This window comes from Oryctolagus cuniculus, chromosome 12 (genome assembly GCF_964237555.1).
Source record: "Oryctolagus cuniculus chromosome 12, mOryCun1.1, whole genome shotgun sequence".
NCBI classification, from domain to species: Eukaryota; Metazoa; Chordata; class Mammalia; order Lagomorpha; family Leporidae; genus Oryctolagus; species Oryctolagus cuniculus.
This window is the reverse complement of record NC_091443.1, coordinates 58353201-58370370: the sequence shown is the minus strand read 5'-3', so window position 1 is coordinate 58370370 and position 17170 is coordinate 58353201. Positions and strand designations below refer to the sequence as shown.

The 17170-nt window shown below is 35.1% G+C and overlaps 1 protein-coding gene across 5 annotated transcripts in view; it reads left to right on the top strand.

Annotated features, from left to right (window-relative positions):
* Positions 1 to 17170, top strand: part of DPH6 (diphthamine biosynthesis 6) — a 232300-nt gene that overhangs the window by 84079 nt on the left and 131051 nt on the right. For all 5 annotated transcript variants that reach the window (XM_002717996.5, XM_070053968.1, XM_051822558.2 and 2 more), the window contains one exon: positions 13359 to 13432. In XM_002717996.5, coding sequence (XP_002718042.1) covers positions 13359 to 13432 — 74 coding nt within the window. The remainder of the gene's footprint in view (positions 1 to 13358; positions 13433 to 17170) is intronic.

Below are 17170 nucleotides of genomic sequence, written 5' to 3'. Positions count from 1 at the left end.
TAGCTTTTATTTATAGTTATTTCTTTGCTAACAGGCTTACAAAAAGTGAGGACACTATTCATTAAATTGAATTAACACATCAGAGCTGAGTCAAAATTAACTTTTCAGCTTACCTATTATTCATCATCCTAACTTCAAGCACGTCCACATTTTCTTATCTCAAAGCTCAGTACCAAAATAATAGGCATGCAGAGAAATCTAAGCCTCTTATTTCCCTGTGAGGGAACTGACATCCAGAGAAGTTAGGAACTTGGTTATGGACTCACAGCCAGTCATTGGGTCAGAAATGTGTATCCAGTAAGATGTTGTTTCTATTACGGGACTTCAATCAGTTGAAAACATTTTCTATTTTTATAGGTCATTTCAAATATTGTTATAAATTGGCTTTATATTTTTTAAATATTTTTTATTAAAAACTTAGCAAACTTCTTGTCTTCAGTCTTTCCCTTTCATTTCTTCTCTACACTTTGTAGCTGGTCACAGTGATGTCCTGATGTTTTGTTCTGTAAAATTTTATCATTCTTTTCATTTACTGTTTTGTATTTATTTTCTATTGACTTTTCCCGAGCTACATGTAAGCTGGTTGAGGACAGACCGTGACTTATATAGCTTTTTAACATTCTTCTCAGCTTAATTTATTTTTATATTTACTATTACTATTTTTCATCTGCCATGTGTTACCTTTTTTTTTAAATTCAGCTATTTTTACATTAATTTCTGGTCTCTCTGGTGCCTTATGTAGAAACTAATGATGTTAAAATGTTAACTTCATACAACTGTGACAGAATACAAACTATACTTCAAAGGAACATTAAAATCACCAGTTTCTTTAGCAACTGAGAAAAGTCAGCTTTTTTGTAATTGACCACAAATGCTAAATGCTTGAACAAAGAAATACACAATTCAACTTAACCAATGTGTTTACACTAACATGGGAATCTTTTTAATTGTCCCCAGATGGTTGGTTGGTCATCTTAGTGCTCAGTCTTGGCATATTTGGAATACTGGCTCTGATTAGGTCTCTGATTTTCTAACTTTTGAATTTAATTGCAGGGATAGTTCAGAGAAGCTAAATACACATTGATCTCTACAACTTCTGAAAATGTTTCTGATCTTCGGATTTATTTCTAGATCTGCCCAACATGTGATAAGTGATCCTGAACCCAGAAAATCCCATCAGTGATCTCTTGATCTCTTGGATGTATATGCAGTTTAACATGGAAAGAAAGAAGACTTGTAAAGACCACTGTGTCTGCAGTGGTATAGTTCTTCATTATCCAGATGCAAGAAGTGAAACCTGAAATAGGAATGAAATGAAGGTGTGACAGCTTTTAAACTTTTTAAACTCAAGTGCAATAGTTTGCAGGTAGCATGAGGGCAACATTCTTTCTCTCTCTCTTTTTTTTTTTTTTTTTTTTGACAGGCAGAGTTAGAGAGAGAGAGACAGACAGAGAGAAAGGTCTTCCTTCCGTTGGTTCACCCCCCAGATGGCTGCTATGGCTGGCGCGCTGCACCGATCCGAAGCCAGGAGCCAGGTGCTTCTCCTGGTCTCCCATGCAGGTGCAGGGCCCAAGGACCTGGGCCATCCTCCACTGCCTTCCCGGGCCACAGCAGAGAGCTGGACTGGAAGAGGAGCAACTGGGACAGAATCTGGCACCCCAACCGGGACTAGAACCCGGGTTGCCGGCGCCACAGGCGGAGGATTAGCCAAGTGAGCCACGGCGCCGGCCGAGGGCAACATTCTAATACCCTTTTTAGGACTTAGCCTTTAAGTTTCAACTCTCTATATCAAAGATCTTCTGAATAGACATTTTCATGTATTTAATGCTTTTTGGTGCAATCATGGAGCTGATATTCATTGCTTAGATAAGGCTGGTTTATTAATAACTGATTATAGACATTTAAAAATTCTTATTAAATTTGCACAGAACTCAAATATAATTTGAGAAAATTCTATTTGGTGAGTTTCTAGGATTCTTTTTTATCATAGATTCTAAAACTAATAACTAAAAAATGAGCTACCTAAAAAAATTGGCAGTAGACCTGTGTTTTTACCGAATTAACCTAATCAGATGCATGCTAGATGGGTTAACTGTGAAAGAATTCTTGAAACTGATGTTTTTGTTTTGTTCTGAGTTTATGAAGGGCAAAAAAAAAAGGTGAAAAAGATAACTGGCCCTCAATATTTGCTGCTTCTTTGTGTAATTATGTATGTTTATGCGGCAATCCTGAAGTTTTGAAACCCTGTGACTCTGTAGTTATTAATTGCAGTTCACATGGTAAGATTCATATAAGAGCTAGTGGAAATTTTTCCCTTGAATTTTTCACTTTCTTAAAGAGAGGAGAAAATTAACTTGGATTAGAAATCAGTTTCCTGACAAATTTACTGTGGTCAAAGATCTTTCGAAGGTTTTTCTGTTGTTCACGTTGCTGTTAATTTTACTTAATTACAGAATAAGTAGTACATTCATCTGGTTCAAAATTTTAAATTTCAGAGGTATGCCTTCTTCCTCACCTACTCAGTTTTTTCCCCTTTGAATCCAAGCAATGTTGTTAATTTCTTGTATTTCCTTTTCAAAATATTCCATGTCAGTTAAAGCAAACTCACACACCCACGCATGGGTGTTGTGTTGCAGCAAATTAAGCTGCCATTTTTGTCAATAGCAACCTGTATCAGGTTGCCAGTTCAAGTCTTGACTACTCTGCTCCCAGTGCAGCTTCCTGATAATGCATTTGGTAAGGCAGAGGAACATGTCCCAAATATTTGGGCCCCAAATAATCATGTGGGAGTCCAGGATAGTTTCTGGCCCCTGACTTTGGCCTGACCCAGACCTGGCTATTGGGACTATCGAGGGAGTGTGCCAGAAAATGGAAAAATCTCTCTCTGTCATTCACTCTTTCCTACAAATGAATAATCAAATTTTAAAAAAATCCACATCCACATACACATAGTGTTCTGTCCTCTGCTCTTTCATTTAATAATAAATCTTAAAGATTATTCCAATAAAGAGCCTTCTGATTTTTAATGGTCATATGTCATTGTTCGTATATATTACCATTTCTTGAATCACTGCCCTTCAGATTGGCATTTAGTTTTTTCCCAGTCATTTGCTTTAACCATGAATATCCTGGTGCTAATTCCATTTTATGTTTGTGAATATATAACTTTTTATGTGGACTGTGGGACCATGGGAATGAGTATTAAAATTTGTAATTTTAATAGATAACCACTGTAATTCTGTTTTAGTCTTTCTAAGTTGATGTACCAGTCTAGTTTCCTGTTTTTCTTCCCCATTTTCCTTTGAAAAAGACATCCAGAATTTTTATTAAATTACATTTTTTATTTATTGAAGTCTAAAGCAACTCTAAAAAAGTATTTATTTTCATCTATTTGAAAGGCAGAGAGAGAGAGAGAGAAATTGAGAGTGAGAGCAAGAGATATGTTCCATCTGCGCATTCACTCCCTAGATGTCTGCAAAAGTCAGGGCTTGGCCAGGCCAAAGCCAGGAGTTTGGAACTTCCATCTTGGTTTCCCCCATGAGTGACAGGGGTAGATGCACTTGAACCATCATCCATCTCCTCCTTAGATACATCAACAGGAAGCTGGATAAGAAACGGAGCAGCCAGGACTCAAACCATTGCATAGAGAGGAAGTGCAAGTACCCAAGCAATGGCTTAACCTGTTGTACCACAATGCCTGCCCCAGTCAAGCAATTTTTAGTACACATTTATGTTTATAAGGTACATGAAATTGGATATGTTTTAACATAATTATGTTGTATTTGATCTAAACTATTATTTTCATTTTTTTTCAACTTTTATTTAATAAATATAAATTTCCAAAGTACAACTTTTGGATTATAGCAGCTTTTCCCCCCATAACCTCTCAAAGTCTCTGGAATCAGATAAAGCACTCACAGAGAAGGGAGGGAATTTGATTTTTGTACATTTTGATCTTAGGTGATGCTAGCGACAGAAGAATAGAGAAATGAGGGAATTAAGGATAATAAAAAGAAGCAAGTGATCTTTTTATTGCCCTTTATGATTATTTAGGCACTTCCCCATATATTGCATCAGTTGGCCAGTGCAACCTTATGAACTAGGTTTTGTCATTTGTATTTTATTAAGATACTCAGCTTATGAGAATTAAGAGATTCATACAAGATTATTTACTGGATATCATATAAAACAGTGTTTTTGTTAAGATCTTTTATTTCCCTGTTTTTAAAAATAATTTCTTTCATTGCTTCTTAACCATAGTAGATGTCATGTATTCTTTTGACCATAGTAGCTTCTGTAGTAATTAAGATTAAAATAGTTTGATGATTTTTTTAAAGGACAGGCCTAAACTTTTTAAAAAGTTTCTGTTGGAGGGTAGAGTTATTGTTCATAATTAAAAATGTTTTTTTTTTTTAATTTTGGTGGCCATATAATGCTTTTAAAGACTGTGAAAGTAGGGCAGTTATTTGACCTAGTTAAGACACTGCTTGAGATGTTTGTATATCATCACGGTGTCTGAGTTTGAGTCTTGGCTCCACTTCTGGTTCCAGCTGCTCACCAGTATGTACCTTGAGAGGCATCAGATGGTGAAGACTCAAGCGGTTGTGTCCCTGCCACCCACTTAGGAAATCTAGATTGAGTTCCAGGCTAACCTGGCTTAGCCCTGGCGCTTGCAGGTATTTGGGGACTGAGCCACAGATGAAAGATGTATCTGTCTTTGCTTTTCATATCAAATGAACACAAATGAATACAAGAATTTTAAATATTATAAGGCTAGATAATTTTTTAAAACCAAAACAATATTTTATTGCTGGATATGGCATACATATAGTACAAACACCTGAGAAATTTGACTCTAATTCACAGGCATTCTTACAATTTCCTACTTAGTCAATTGCATACTTAATGGATTTACTGCTCAGCAAATTAATATATTGTTCTCTGTACTCACATGAAGACTGGAAAGTTAGGCTTTACCTCATAAATAAAGATGATTTTTGCAGATATTCAGCTTAATAATGCTAGAATATATATAGACCATTATTATTTTACAAAAAATACATTTTCTCATATCTTTGTTATTTTATTTATTTATTTATTTTGACAGGCAGAGTGGACAGTGAGAGAGAGAGACAGAGAGAAAGGTCTTCCTTTGCCGTTGGTTCACCCTCCAATAGCCGCCGTGGCCGGCGCGCTGCGGCCGTCGCACCGCACTGATCTGATGGCAGGAGCCAGGTACTTATCCTGGTCTCCCATGGGGTGCAGGGCCCAAGCACTTGGGCCATCCTCCACTGCACTCCCTGGCCACAGCAGAGAGCTGGCCTGGAAGAGGGGCAACCGGGACAGAATGCGGCGCCCCAACCGGGACTAGAACCCGGTGTGCCGGCGCCGCAAGGCGGAGGATTAGCCTAGTGAGCCGGGGCACTGGCCTATATCTTTGTTATTTTTAAACTGGATGATGTTACTCTGTATTGATACAAAGTAAGACTGAATTAGGAAATGGTATATGAGATTCTTTCCATGGTGGTGCCACAGCATGTTTTGTAAGCTTGTACACATCATGTCACTTGTTTTAATACTAGACATGGTACATTCTCCTTGATATTTCATCCTCCAGTTACACCACCTCTCTTTATAGCATATGTTTTTGACATATTTATTTATATTTATTTTTTCTCATCTTCCATTTTCTTTCCCTGTTTCAGTTTACTCATCTTCAGAATCAGTTTATTGAAAGTTCTTTTGTCAACTTAATAATAACCGAATTCATTGGACACTTTTCATTATCTCCTTCCTGCCACTGCACATACAACACACACACACACATACACACACACACACACACAAAACAATCCTTTTTTTTTTAACCCTCCCTTTACTTCTTTGTGATTATTGGTACTGTAGGCTCTCCTTTATTTTTAAAACCTCTTTGACCTTGACTTCTGTGATATCCCTACCTCCTAATTTTTCATTTGAGCCTGTGTCCTTACATTTAAGACTCATCTTTGTTTACCCACATAGTAAGTGTTATGGTTCTTCAGGGCTTCTTTCTTCACTCACTCCTTTAAGTCTACATTTCTTCAACATTTTATCTCATCTCTTCCCCTTGACTCCAGCTACCTGTTATCTTCATTTCTATCACCCCATTGTGCCTGTTTTTTGAGCTCTGTTCCCAGGTATTTCCTTTATACTTCTCCTTGAATGGCCAAAAGACACATAACACTCAATATCCAAATGGTACCCATCATCTTCTTCCCCAAATTCATCTTTATCTCATCAAATCAATGCCACTGCTGTTCATTTGGTTTCCTTTCTGAGTTATGTATCACCAAAATGTGTTGTTCATTCCTTCTAAATGTATCATGAATCTGCCTTCTTCTTGTCATAACCACTGCCTTAGTTAAGCCTTTTATCACTTCTTAGATTTTTTAAGGAGTCTCCTACATAGTTATTTTGCTTCTACCTTTAGACGTTTATGATGAAAATCATGAATACACATAATTTTGTAAAGTCTAAATCCAGTTGAATAACAGTTTAATGTATTTAATGTCACTCAACCATACACTTAAAATTGTTTTTTTTATGTTATGTATATTTAACAAAAATATGAAGTTAATCCAGTGATGATGTTATCATGCTGAAAAGCCTCATAGTAAATATTGCTTTCCTTCCTCCCTGGCTTCCTGGCTTCCTTCCTTCCTAATTAGAACATAATGTAATTTATTTTACTGTGGACTAAAAGTGTGATATACAGTGCTTTTCATGTTGTAACTTCTGCCTAGCTCTTAAGTCTCATCTTCGGCTAACTGCTCCATTTCCACTAGTGTTAACCTTCCTCAGTGCTTACCATTTTTTTCTTTGCTCATTTTTCTTTTTCTGTTATTCGATACACAATCTCTTGATAATACTTGCCACTAGGGTAACACACGGGTTTGGTTCTTGACAATTGTGCTCAAATCTCAGCTTCCCTGTGTTGAGCTCACTCCAGAGGCTTTTCTTGCCTCCTGCAGTGGAGTGAGTACGGGAGAATAGTAGATGAGGATAGACAGATAATGGAGAAATCTGTTATATTATGAGAGAGATGTGACTGTAATGGTTTTTATGAGGCTCAACATCTCCAGATAATTAAGGAAGAGCTGTGAGGCAGGAGCTGGGATAGTTTGTTGCCTACTTACCATGGAGAGTCAGCTCAGTAATAGTTCTGAGTCTTTTTTACCTGACTCATAATTCTGCCTCTTTAATGTATTACTGAGTGACCTTGAACAAAGTATGTAGTATTTCTTTACCTCAGTTTCCTCACCTATAAAATGAAGATACTAAAGGCTCCCTAGAGAACTGTTAGAATGATCAGATAATATAATGCATGGTGTTAAATGACAAGCACTCTGATTTGCAGATAGTTTCTTGGATAAACAGATTGAGTAAATGTTAAAGCATGGTGAACTTTAACTAATATCCTTACTTATATCCAATGACAAGATAGTTTAAATAATTGATCAGATATAAACACATTTCAGTGTGGTTCTATTGCAGATAGAATTTTACATAAGTTGTTTTTTCTTAGTAGTGCTGGTTTAAGAATAGCTTTTAGAACAGTATAATCCCGTTTTTATAAGTTGAATTTTATTTAATTTTCTTATTAGCATCCTAAGAAATTATTTCAGAAAACAGTTTCTCACCAAATAAAACACTACCAAACTGGGCTCCTTAGGAATGAGTACTTTTTCAGTGCTGCTTTATCTAACAATTGAATAATTTATTCCTTTGCTTATTAATTTTTCTTTCTATAGTTAAAGTATTTCACAGAAATTTTCAAAATGCCAAGTTATATTTTTGGCAAAATGAATGTCTTGGAGAAACTCAACAAACAAAAGCAGCTGTGGTTATAGATTTTTTGTAGTTTCATGCAGAGGTTGAATTTGGTCTGGGGTAAGTTCATACTATTGCAAATAAGACACTCAAAGCAAAATAATACATTGTCAGTTTTTAAGTGGAAACAACTGACAAATTATGATGATCTGAGATTGCTTTGTCATTTCATTTTCTGCCTTGACACATTTTGCCCTTTTTAATTGAAAATGCCCACAAAGGGAGATGATAATGCTACAAATTAGTGACCTAATATTCTGTCATGAGCTCAGTTTAATGGAAACACTCCAGATGGTGATCATTTCCCATTTTAGAAATTTGGTATATTGATGATGCTAAGACAAACAATAGCTTTTTTAATAAGTCAAGCACAATGTTTAGTTATATAGTTGAATATATTACTTGAATTTCTAAGGTGTAATTTTCCTAATTATTTTGTATGAAATAGCATTAATTTCTGTAGCTGCTTTTATTAGCATGGAATTGTGTAATTATACCAAAGTGAAGAATTAAAAGTCTAAAGGGAAAGTGTCTAATGTTTTACTATCCATATAAATCTCTTGTTTAGTTAGCTAGGCCGTAGAACATCATTGGCATTCTCAAATATTTCTTATTTAGTAATGACATGTTGCCAGAAGTCCAAATAGAGGCATTCAGAGCTATAATGCATGTGTGTTTTTCTAATGAATGGTTCATATTAAAAAAATGTTAGAATGCCTTTCAGATGAAAAGCACTTTAAATTCAGCAGATCTTTTTTTTTTCTCAATAGGCAGGAACTTATTAACAGAATAATACTGGTAACACGTATTTTTCAAAGAAAATAATATCTCTGTTAAATGTACGCTGCATATCTTCTTATCTTGAGAAAAAGTAGGCCTAGTAGTCATTTATAAATCAGATAGCTTGTTTTCAACTTATATTGGTTGCTTTGTTAACCAACTTTTCAGTATTGAGACAAGTGAATATTGAGCGAACAGAGTCTAATGTGGTCTAGATTTATGCCTTTCTACCTTTTCCCTTAGCTATCATTGTTACCATATGGTTAATGCCTTCATCATCCCAGTCTCTCTTAGTTGCAGTAAGGGTGCTTTGCACATGAATGACAGCACAGCATTGGGTACTTTGCATAGCAGAATTTCATCTCTATCCTTATATGTATATACTCTTGATCCTTTAGTACTCTCATTTTAAGAGAAGTCTTTAATAAATCTTTAAATCTAGGCTATAAACTTTTACAGACAAGCCCATGTTTATACCTGTTTTAGTGATTAGAATAGAAATCACAGTATATTAGGTCCTTATTGATTGTTTAATATTCAGGCATACCTTACACTACAAAAAGAAGATCAACAAATAGGATAATGTAGAAATCTTGGTTAATAAATCATTTATATTACTGTCTTTGGAAAACTATTGGATTTTATACATAAATGCTATTTAAAGGAGGATGTTGGCAGACAGTAACAGGAACTACTACTATTATGTATCTGTTTCCTTGTGGGCTAGAAGGATATGGATCAACATTTCTGATTATTTAATATTTAATACATAATTTTTTAAAAACTGAATACTTCCTAATAATCATCTTCCAGATAAGAATTCACTCCTTTAGTCCATTGTATTCTTTATATATTTATGTCACTTATTATACTTAGTTCTTTTAAAAAATTTATTTAAAACACACAAATTTCATGTATTTCATATATACAGATTCAGGAACATACTGATACTTTCCACCCTCCCCTCCTTTTTGCTCTGGCTCCCACCCTTCTTCCTCCTCCTTCTCCTATTCTCATTCTTATTTTTTAAAGGTCTATTTTTCAGCTAACTTTATACTCGTAAGAGTAACCTACACTAAGTATAAATTACAACAAATATTATGAAGAAAAAAAAAAAACGATGTTACTCAACAGTTGAGACAAGAGCTGTTAAAAACCATGACATCTCAAAGTCTCAATTTCATTTCTTCACATTACCTTTTAGGTACTCTGTTAGTTTCCACAGATCAGGGAGAACATATGGTATTTGTGTTTTTGAACTGGTTTATTTCATCAAGTGTAATGGTTTCCCATTTCATTAATATTGTTGCAAATGACATGATTTCTTTTTTTTTTTACTGCTGTATAGTATTTCTTAGTGTATGTATACCATAATTTCTTTTTCCAGTCAACAGTTGATTTTCTATTTTAGCTATTGGAAATTGAGCTGAAATAAATATGGGGAAACAGATAACTCTTTCATATGCTGATTTCGTTCATTTGGGTAAATTCCCGGCGTGGGAAGGCTGAGTCATATATTAGGTCTATTTTCATATTTCTTAGGTATCTCCCAACTGTCTTCCACAATGGCTGTACCAGTTTACGTTCCCACCAATAGTGGATTAGGGTACTTTTTTTTTCCCCCACATCCTCATATTTGTTTGTTGATTTCTGTATGAGAGCCATTCTAACTAGGGTGAGGTGAAACCTCATTGTGGTTTTGATTTGCACTTCCCTGGTGGCTAATGTTCCTGAGCATCTTTTCATGTGTGTATTGGCCATTTAAATCTCCTCTTTTGAAAAATGCCTGTTCAAGTCCTTTTCCCATTTCTTAATTGTTTGTTGTTGAATTTCTTGAGCTCTGTATACATTCTGGATATTAATCCTAAATAAGTTGCATAGATTGCAGATATTTTCTCCTATTCTCTTGGTTGCCTCTTCATTTTGTTGAGTGTTTCTTTGGCAGTACAGAATCTTCTCAGCTTGATGTAACCCCATTTGTCAATTTTGATTGTATTTCCTGTGCTTCTGGGGTCTTTTCCAAGAAATCTTTGTCTATGCCAATGGCTTGCAGAGTTTCCCCAATGTCCTCTGGTAATTTGATGGTATCAGGTCATAGATTTAGGTCTTTGATCCATTTTGAGTGGATTTTTGTGTGAGGTGTAAGGTAGGAGTCTTGTTTCATACTCCTGCACATGGATCTATTTTTCATAGCATCATTTGTTGAAAAGACTGTCCTTGCTCCAGGGGTTGGTTTTAGCTCCTTAGTAAAACTTAAGTTGGTTATAGATGAATGGATTGATTTCTGGAGTTTCTAGTCTGTTGTATTGGTCTATCCATATGTGTTTGTGTCAGTACCTGGCTGTTTTGATGATAACTGCTCTATAATATGTCTTAAAATCTGGTATTGTGGTACTTCTGACTGTTTTTTGTTATATAAGATTGCTTTAGCTATTGGGGGTCTCCAGTGTTTCCATATGAATTTTAGCATTGTTTTTTCTATATCTGAGAAGAATGTCTTTGGTATTTTGGTTGGGATCACATTATATCTGTAAATTGCTTTTACTAGTATGGGCATTTTGATGATACTGATTTTTCTAATTCATGAACATGGAAGATTTTTCCAATTTTTTGTATCTTCTATTTAATGTTTTATAATTTTATCATGGAGATCTTGACATCCTTGGTTAATTTTATTCTAAGGTATTTAAATTTTTTTCAGCTATTGTGAATGGAATTGATGTTAGAAGTTATTTCTTAACGATAGCCTTGTCTGTGTGTACAAAACTTTTGATTTTTCTGTTAATTTTATATCCTGCCGCTCTTCCAAAAAAAAAAAAAAAAAAAGACTCTTTTCAGTTTTAATAGTCTCCTTATGGAGTCTTTTGGATCCCCTATATATAGAATCATGTCATTTGCAAAAAGGGATAGTTTGACTTTCTCTTTTCCAGTTTGTGTCCCTTGTATGCAGAGATGGTTCAACATTCACAAATCAATGAATGTAATACATTTAACAACCTGAAGAACAAAAACCATGTGATTATGTCAATAGATGCAGAGAAAGCATTTGATAAAATATAATATCCTTCCATGAAGAAATCCTCAAGCAAATTGAATATAGAAAGACATTCCTCAACACAATTAAGGCAATTTAAGACAAACCCACAGCCTGCATCTCATTGAATAGAGAATGGTTGGAGCATTCCCACTAATATCCAGAACGAGACAAGAATGCCCACTCACACCATTGCTATTCTATATAGTCCTGGAAGTTTTAATCAGAGCCACTAGGCAAGGAAAAAAATCAAAGATGGATATCATATGTTTCCCCTGATCTGGGATAACTAACAGACTACCTAAAATGTAATGTATTGGAGTGAAATGGACATTTTGAAATTTGACTGTTTACAGCCCTGGGCTCTACTGTTGAGGAACATTGTTTTCTTCTTCATACTATTTGTTGAACTCTTTACTGAGGGTAGGGTTAATCTTCTGATCATTAAGTAAACTGATAATAGATCTTTGTAAAAATGAGGAGCAGGAGTAGGAGAGGGATAAAGAAGGAGAGTTGGAGTGTGCGCAGGAGGGAGGGTAGGATGGGAACTATCAGTGTGTTCCTGAATCTGTATATATAAAATACATGAAATGTATAACTTAAATAAAATCTTTAAAAAAGAATAAACAAAAATCCTTTAAAAAAAGAAAAAAAATCAAAGGGATACAAATTGGAAAGGAGGAAGTCAAACTACCCCTATTTGTATGCTAGAATGGATTTTCTGTTATATCATTCAGAGAATGTATATTCAGTTTGTTGTTAGTAATTAACCACCAGTCAATTTCTTCATATCTATTTTCTAGATAACAGTTCCCTAGTTTATTTCTATATTGTATATTATAATTCTTTAAATCAAGGATCTTATACTTCTTTACATTTAATCTCAGCTTAGACCTGTCCTTCCAAATCCCTAAGTTGTCCATATCCATCCATGTGCTTGATTGATCTTTCCTTCTTTGCTTTTTAATCCATACTAGCTTTGTGTCATCTGTAAATTTTGTCATACTTGAGTTTACATTCTCATCTAGGTCATTAATGAGTATGCTGGTCAGACTAGTTCTTGTCCTTATGGGACTGTGCTGAATATATTGCTGATGTACTTTGTTACTATGTTGATAATAATTCATTGCTTCCTTCCTGTGATAGAATTCTTTATCTACTATGCTATATGGTTATTGAGATAATACCTGTACCATCTCTGCTTTCTTGATGTATCTATATCCATCATCTTATTGTAAGATAAAGATAAAAATCACTGTGTTCCCTTATCTATCTATGCCATTGCCTAATTTAAAAAAAGAAGTTACTCGATCTGGGAAAATATTTTCTTTAAATAGAAATTTCACAAAAGTTTCCATCGAACATGAGTGAGTTTTTAAAAATATGTCAAGTGTGAAAATATTTTGGAAGTGCTGCCTAAGTCTTTGCTAGTCTCCATGGAAAAAGGTCTCTGATTATTCAAATTTTAAGTGAAAGAATAATTATTTTTCCTACTGTTAAGATGATTTAAATATGCTTGTTTATATTTTCCTGAGTATGAATCATATTTTCAGTATATTAGTATGTTTCAAGGTAGTTTCCTAGATGAGACACAGTAGATCTCTGAATTCATAACGTGATGAAGAGCCTTGTATTTGTTTATTTTTAAAGTTGCATTTCTTTCCTTTATCTTCAGGAAAAAGAAGAAGTAGAAGGGGTATCAGTAGGTGCTATACTTTCCGACTATCAGCGTGTTCGAGTAGAAAATGTGTAAGAGAACATTAAATTGTCCTATGTTTTCAAAGTATCTGTGTTTTAAGAATGTGAATGAGTGTAAAATAAATGATTATATCCAAATCATATATAGATAGGATATTCTACATGGCCTGTAGAACTAAATGTTATGTTTACCTAAATAATAAATGTTACATTATTACTTTTTCCTGTCCTTACATCACACATAAGAAAACTCTTTAACAGTGTGCAGAAAAATAATTTGTAGTAAAATATTGAGGGAAGAATTATATTCAGGTTTTCCTTATTTGATTTACTAAGCCCCTTTAATTTCTTTTAACTCATCATAATTCATCTCACTTATAATACAGATCAGGAGCTAATAGAAGGAATACTGTAATATATTAAGAAAAAATTTGTGTTAAGGGATCTTTTTTCTCTTTGTTCAATAGAGTCCAGTTCTTAGCCAAAAATATTCGTATGATTTAAATACAAACAAACATACACACGTGCACACACACATGCACACACACACACACACACACACACATATATATATATACCCCCATAAACTTTCGAAGTATTTTAACATGATTTATGTCTTCTACCATTCTCCTCCCCTAAGGGATGTAGCGCTAATTTAATGTTCAGTCTGTCCACAAATATGAAAACAGTCAACTCCATTGATCTATTCAAAAATAATAAGATTAAATAATAATGTTTCTTTAATGTTGGCTTGGGAAACTATCATCTGAATGAACTTATTTTTCATTTTTATTTTGATAAATATTAAATAGCAATTTTGTGCATAATTAAACATGTTTAACAAGCAAGAAAATATGGACAAAAAACCAGAATTTATTTGGAATACAACTTGACGTGAGATAAATGATTTTGCCATTCAAAAGAGTAAATGGAATTAAGATAAGGGCAGCATTTATGATATAGTTTTTTGTTCTTGAAAAACCTACTGACTATCTCCTTAAAAACGTTTATAAAAGTGGACTTGAAAACTTAAGTTTAATTTTTTTTTAAATTTTTTGACAGGCAGAGTAGACAGTGAGAGAGACAGAGAGAAAGGTCCTCCTTTGCCATTGGTTCACCCTCCAATGGCCGCCGCGGCCAGCGCGCTGCGGCCGGCGCATCACGCTGATCTGATGGCAGGAGCCAGGTACTTCTCCTGGTCTCCCATGGGGTGCAGGGCCCAAGTACTTGGGCCATCCTCCACTGCACTTCCTGGCCACAGCAGAGGGCTGGCCTGGAAGAGGGGCAACCAGGACAGAATCCGGCGCCCCGACCGGGACTAGAACCCGGTGTGCTGGCGCTGCAAGGCGGAGGATTAGCCTAGTGAGCCGCGGCGCCAGCCAGAAAACTTAAGTTTAATTTTTAATTCATTTATTTTCTCTTTACTTCCACTGTGTATTGAAAAACATAAAATTTTATAAGTAATATAAGGGAAAGCTAGATAAAGCATAGTTATATGGTGAGTTCACATTTTTAGTGCTATATCAGAATCTGGACAATGGAGGATAGAAGTAGAGTAAGTTGGAAGGAGGTCAAGCATGCAAACTTTGAAAAGTTTTCCTTACCTTCTGCCTGCCTACATTTGTGAGCAACTGGTATACAGATGGATTGCATATCCTTATTCTCTATGTTAGAAAAATATTATTCTCAGGGCTGGCATTGTGGTGTAGCAGGTAAAGCTGCTGCCTGCAATGCCAGCATCCCATGTGGGTCCTAGTTCATGTCCCAGCTGCTCCACTTCTAATCCAGCTCCCTGCTAATTGCATGGGAAAAGCAGCAGAAAATGGCCCTAGTGTTTGGACCCCTGAAACCCTTGTGGGAGACCCAGAAGAAGCTCTTTGATCCTGGCTTCTACATCCTGGCCATTGTAGCCATCTGGGGAGTGAAAAAATGGATGGAAAATCTTTTCTCTCTCTGTTTCTCCCTCTCTCCCTCTCTCTCTGTAACTTTGATTTTCAAATAAATACATCTTTTTTTAAAAAAAATATTCTTATCAGTTTTAGGTCATATTTTCAGAATTATTTAGTTTCGTTATTAGTATTTATTAATAAGCTACTTGGTAACCAAAGTAGAGGCAGGGATAACATCTATTTAGGAAGATTAAAAAGCCTAATGAAAATATGCTGCTGAGTAGGGTTCCCAGAGAGAGAGCAAGACAGAGAAGAGGAAGAGAGAGAGTGAGATCATTGTGGGCTAGAATAGTCAGCCAGGCAACTTTACACCAGTTAGTGATGATATTGTTATAAATAAATCTCAGAGATACCAGGAATGATGAGTTCTGATCTCAGCCACTTTGTGATTTGAGCAAGTTGATTGACTCTCACTACTCTACTGAATACTTATTTTATCCAGGCATTGTACTACATTCTTTATCCGCATTACCTTAATTGATTAATCAATTATATTTCTCCTTGAGAAAACAGGATCTTGAAGCAAGTGAGGAAGATTGGGAACTCAGCTAATATAATAGTTTATAATAGTTAAGAGGAAGCTGTCAAGGGGTGATGATATAGAGTGAGGGGACAGTGGTAGGAGACAAAATATGAGAAAACTAACCAACAAGAGATCCATGGAGATCTATTGCAAGAATTTTTACCTGGAATGATAGGGAACGAGTGAGGGGTTTTAATCAGAGGAATTACATGATCCGTTTCAAAATTTAAAAGAATCACACTGGCTACTGTGTTGAAAACAGATTTTAAGGTAATAGATAATAACAGTTCAGACCAGGGAGTTAACAGTGGTATTGGTAAGGAATGATTATGATATATGAAATGGTAGGTTGGATATGGTATGTGAAGAAAAGAAGAAGAAAGTTTGACTTAACTTTCTAATTTTCTTAGGAACTTTGAAAGCCAATATTTTTGTTTCTGTTTATGAAATAAGTAATAAGTGCAAGGACTTATAGCTTACTTGACTTGCTAAACACATGCAGCTGGAGTGTAGAATGAGGTTTCAAACCCGGATTTGTCTGGACTTCAAAACCCATATTTTTTTCTAGTGTACCAATAATAGTATACTACTTGTAGTGCATTAGGTACTCAATGAATTGTGCATTTGTTCTGATTATTTTCTTTTCAAATTCTTTAAAAATAGGAACATCTGCAGATAAGAATAATCCAGAAAATATAGATGCTATAAATTTAATCAATATGTGATTATTTTATTAGGATTAATTTTTTGCCTGTTTTGTATATCTTCACAACTTTTAAATCCTTGGATATTTTTCAACTTTTATTTAATAAATATAAATTTCCAAAGTGCAACTTTGAATTATAGCGGCTTTTCCCCCATAACCTCCCTCCCACCCACAACCATCCCATCTCCCACTCTCTCTACCATCCCATTCTGCATCAGAATTTTCAATTATCTTTATATACAGAAGATCAACTTAGTATATACTAAGTAAAGGTTTCAACAGACTGCACCCACACAGACATGCAAAGTATAGAGTACTGTTTGAGTAGTAGTTTTACCGTTAATTCTCATAGTACAACACATTAAGGACAGAGATCCTACATGAGAAGTAGGTGCAGAGTAACACCCGTTATTGATTTAACAATTGACACTCTTATTTATGATGTCAGTAATCACCCGAGGCTCTTTTCATGAGCTGCCAAGGCTATGGAAACCTCTTGAGTCCACCGACTCCAACATTATTTAGACAAGGCCATAGTCAAAGTGGAAGTTCTCTCCTCCATTCAGAGAAAGGTACCTCCATCTCTGATGGCCCGTTCTTTCCGCTGGGAT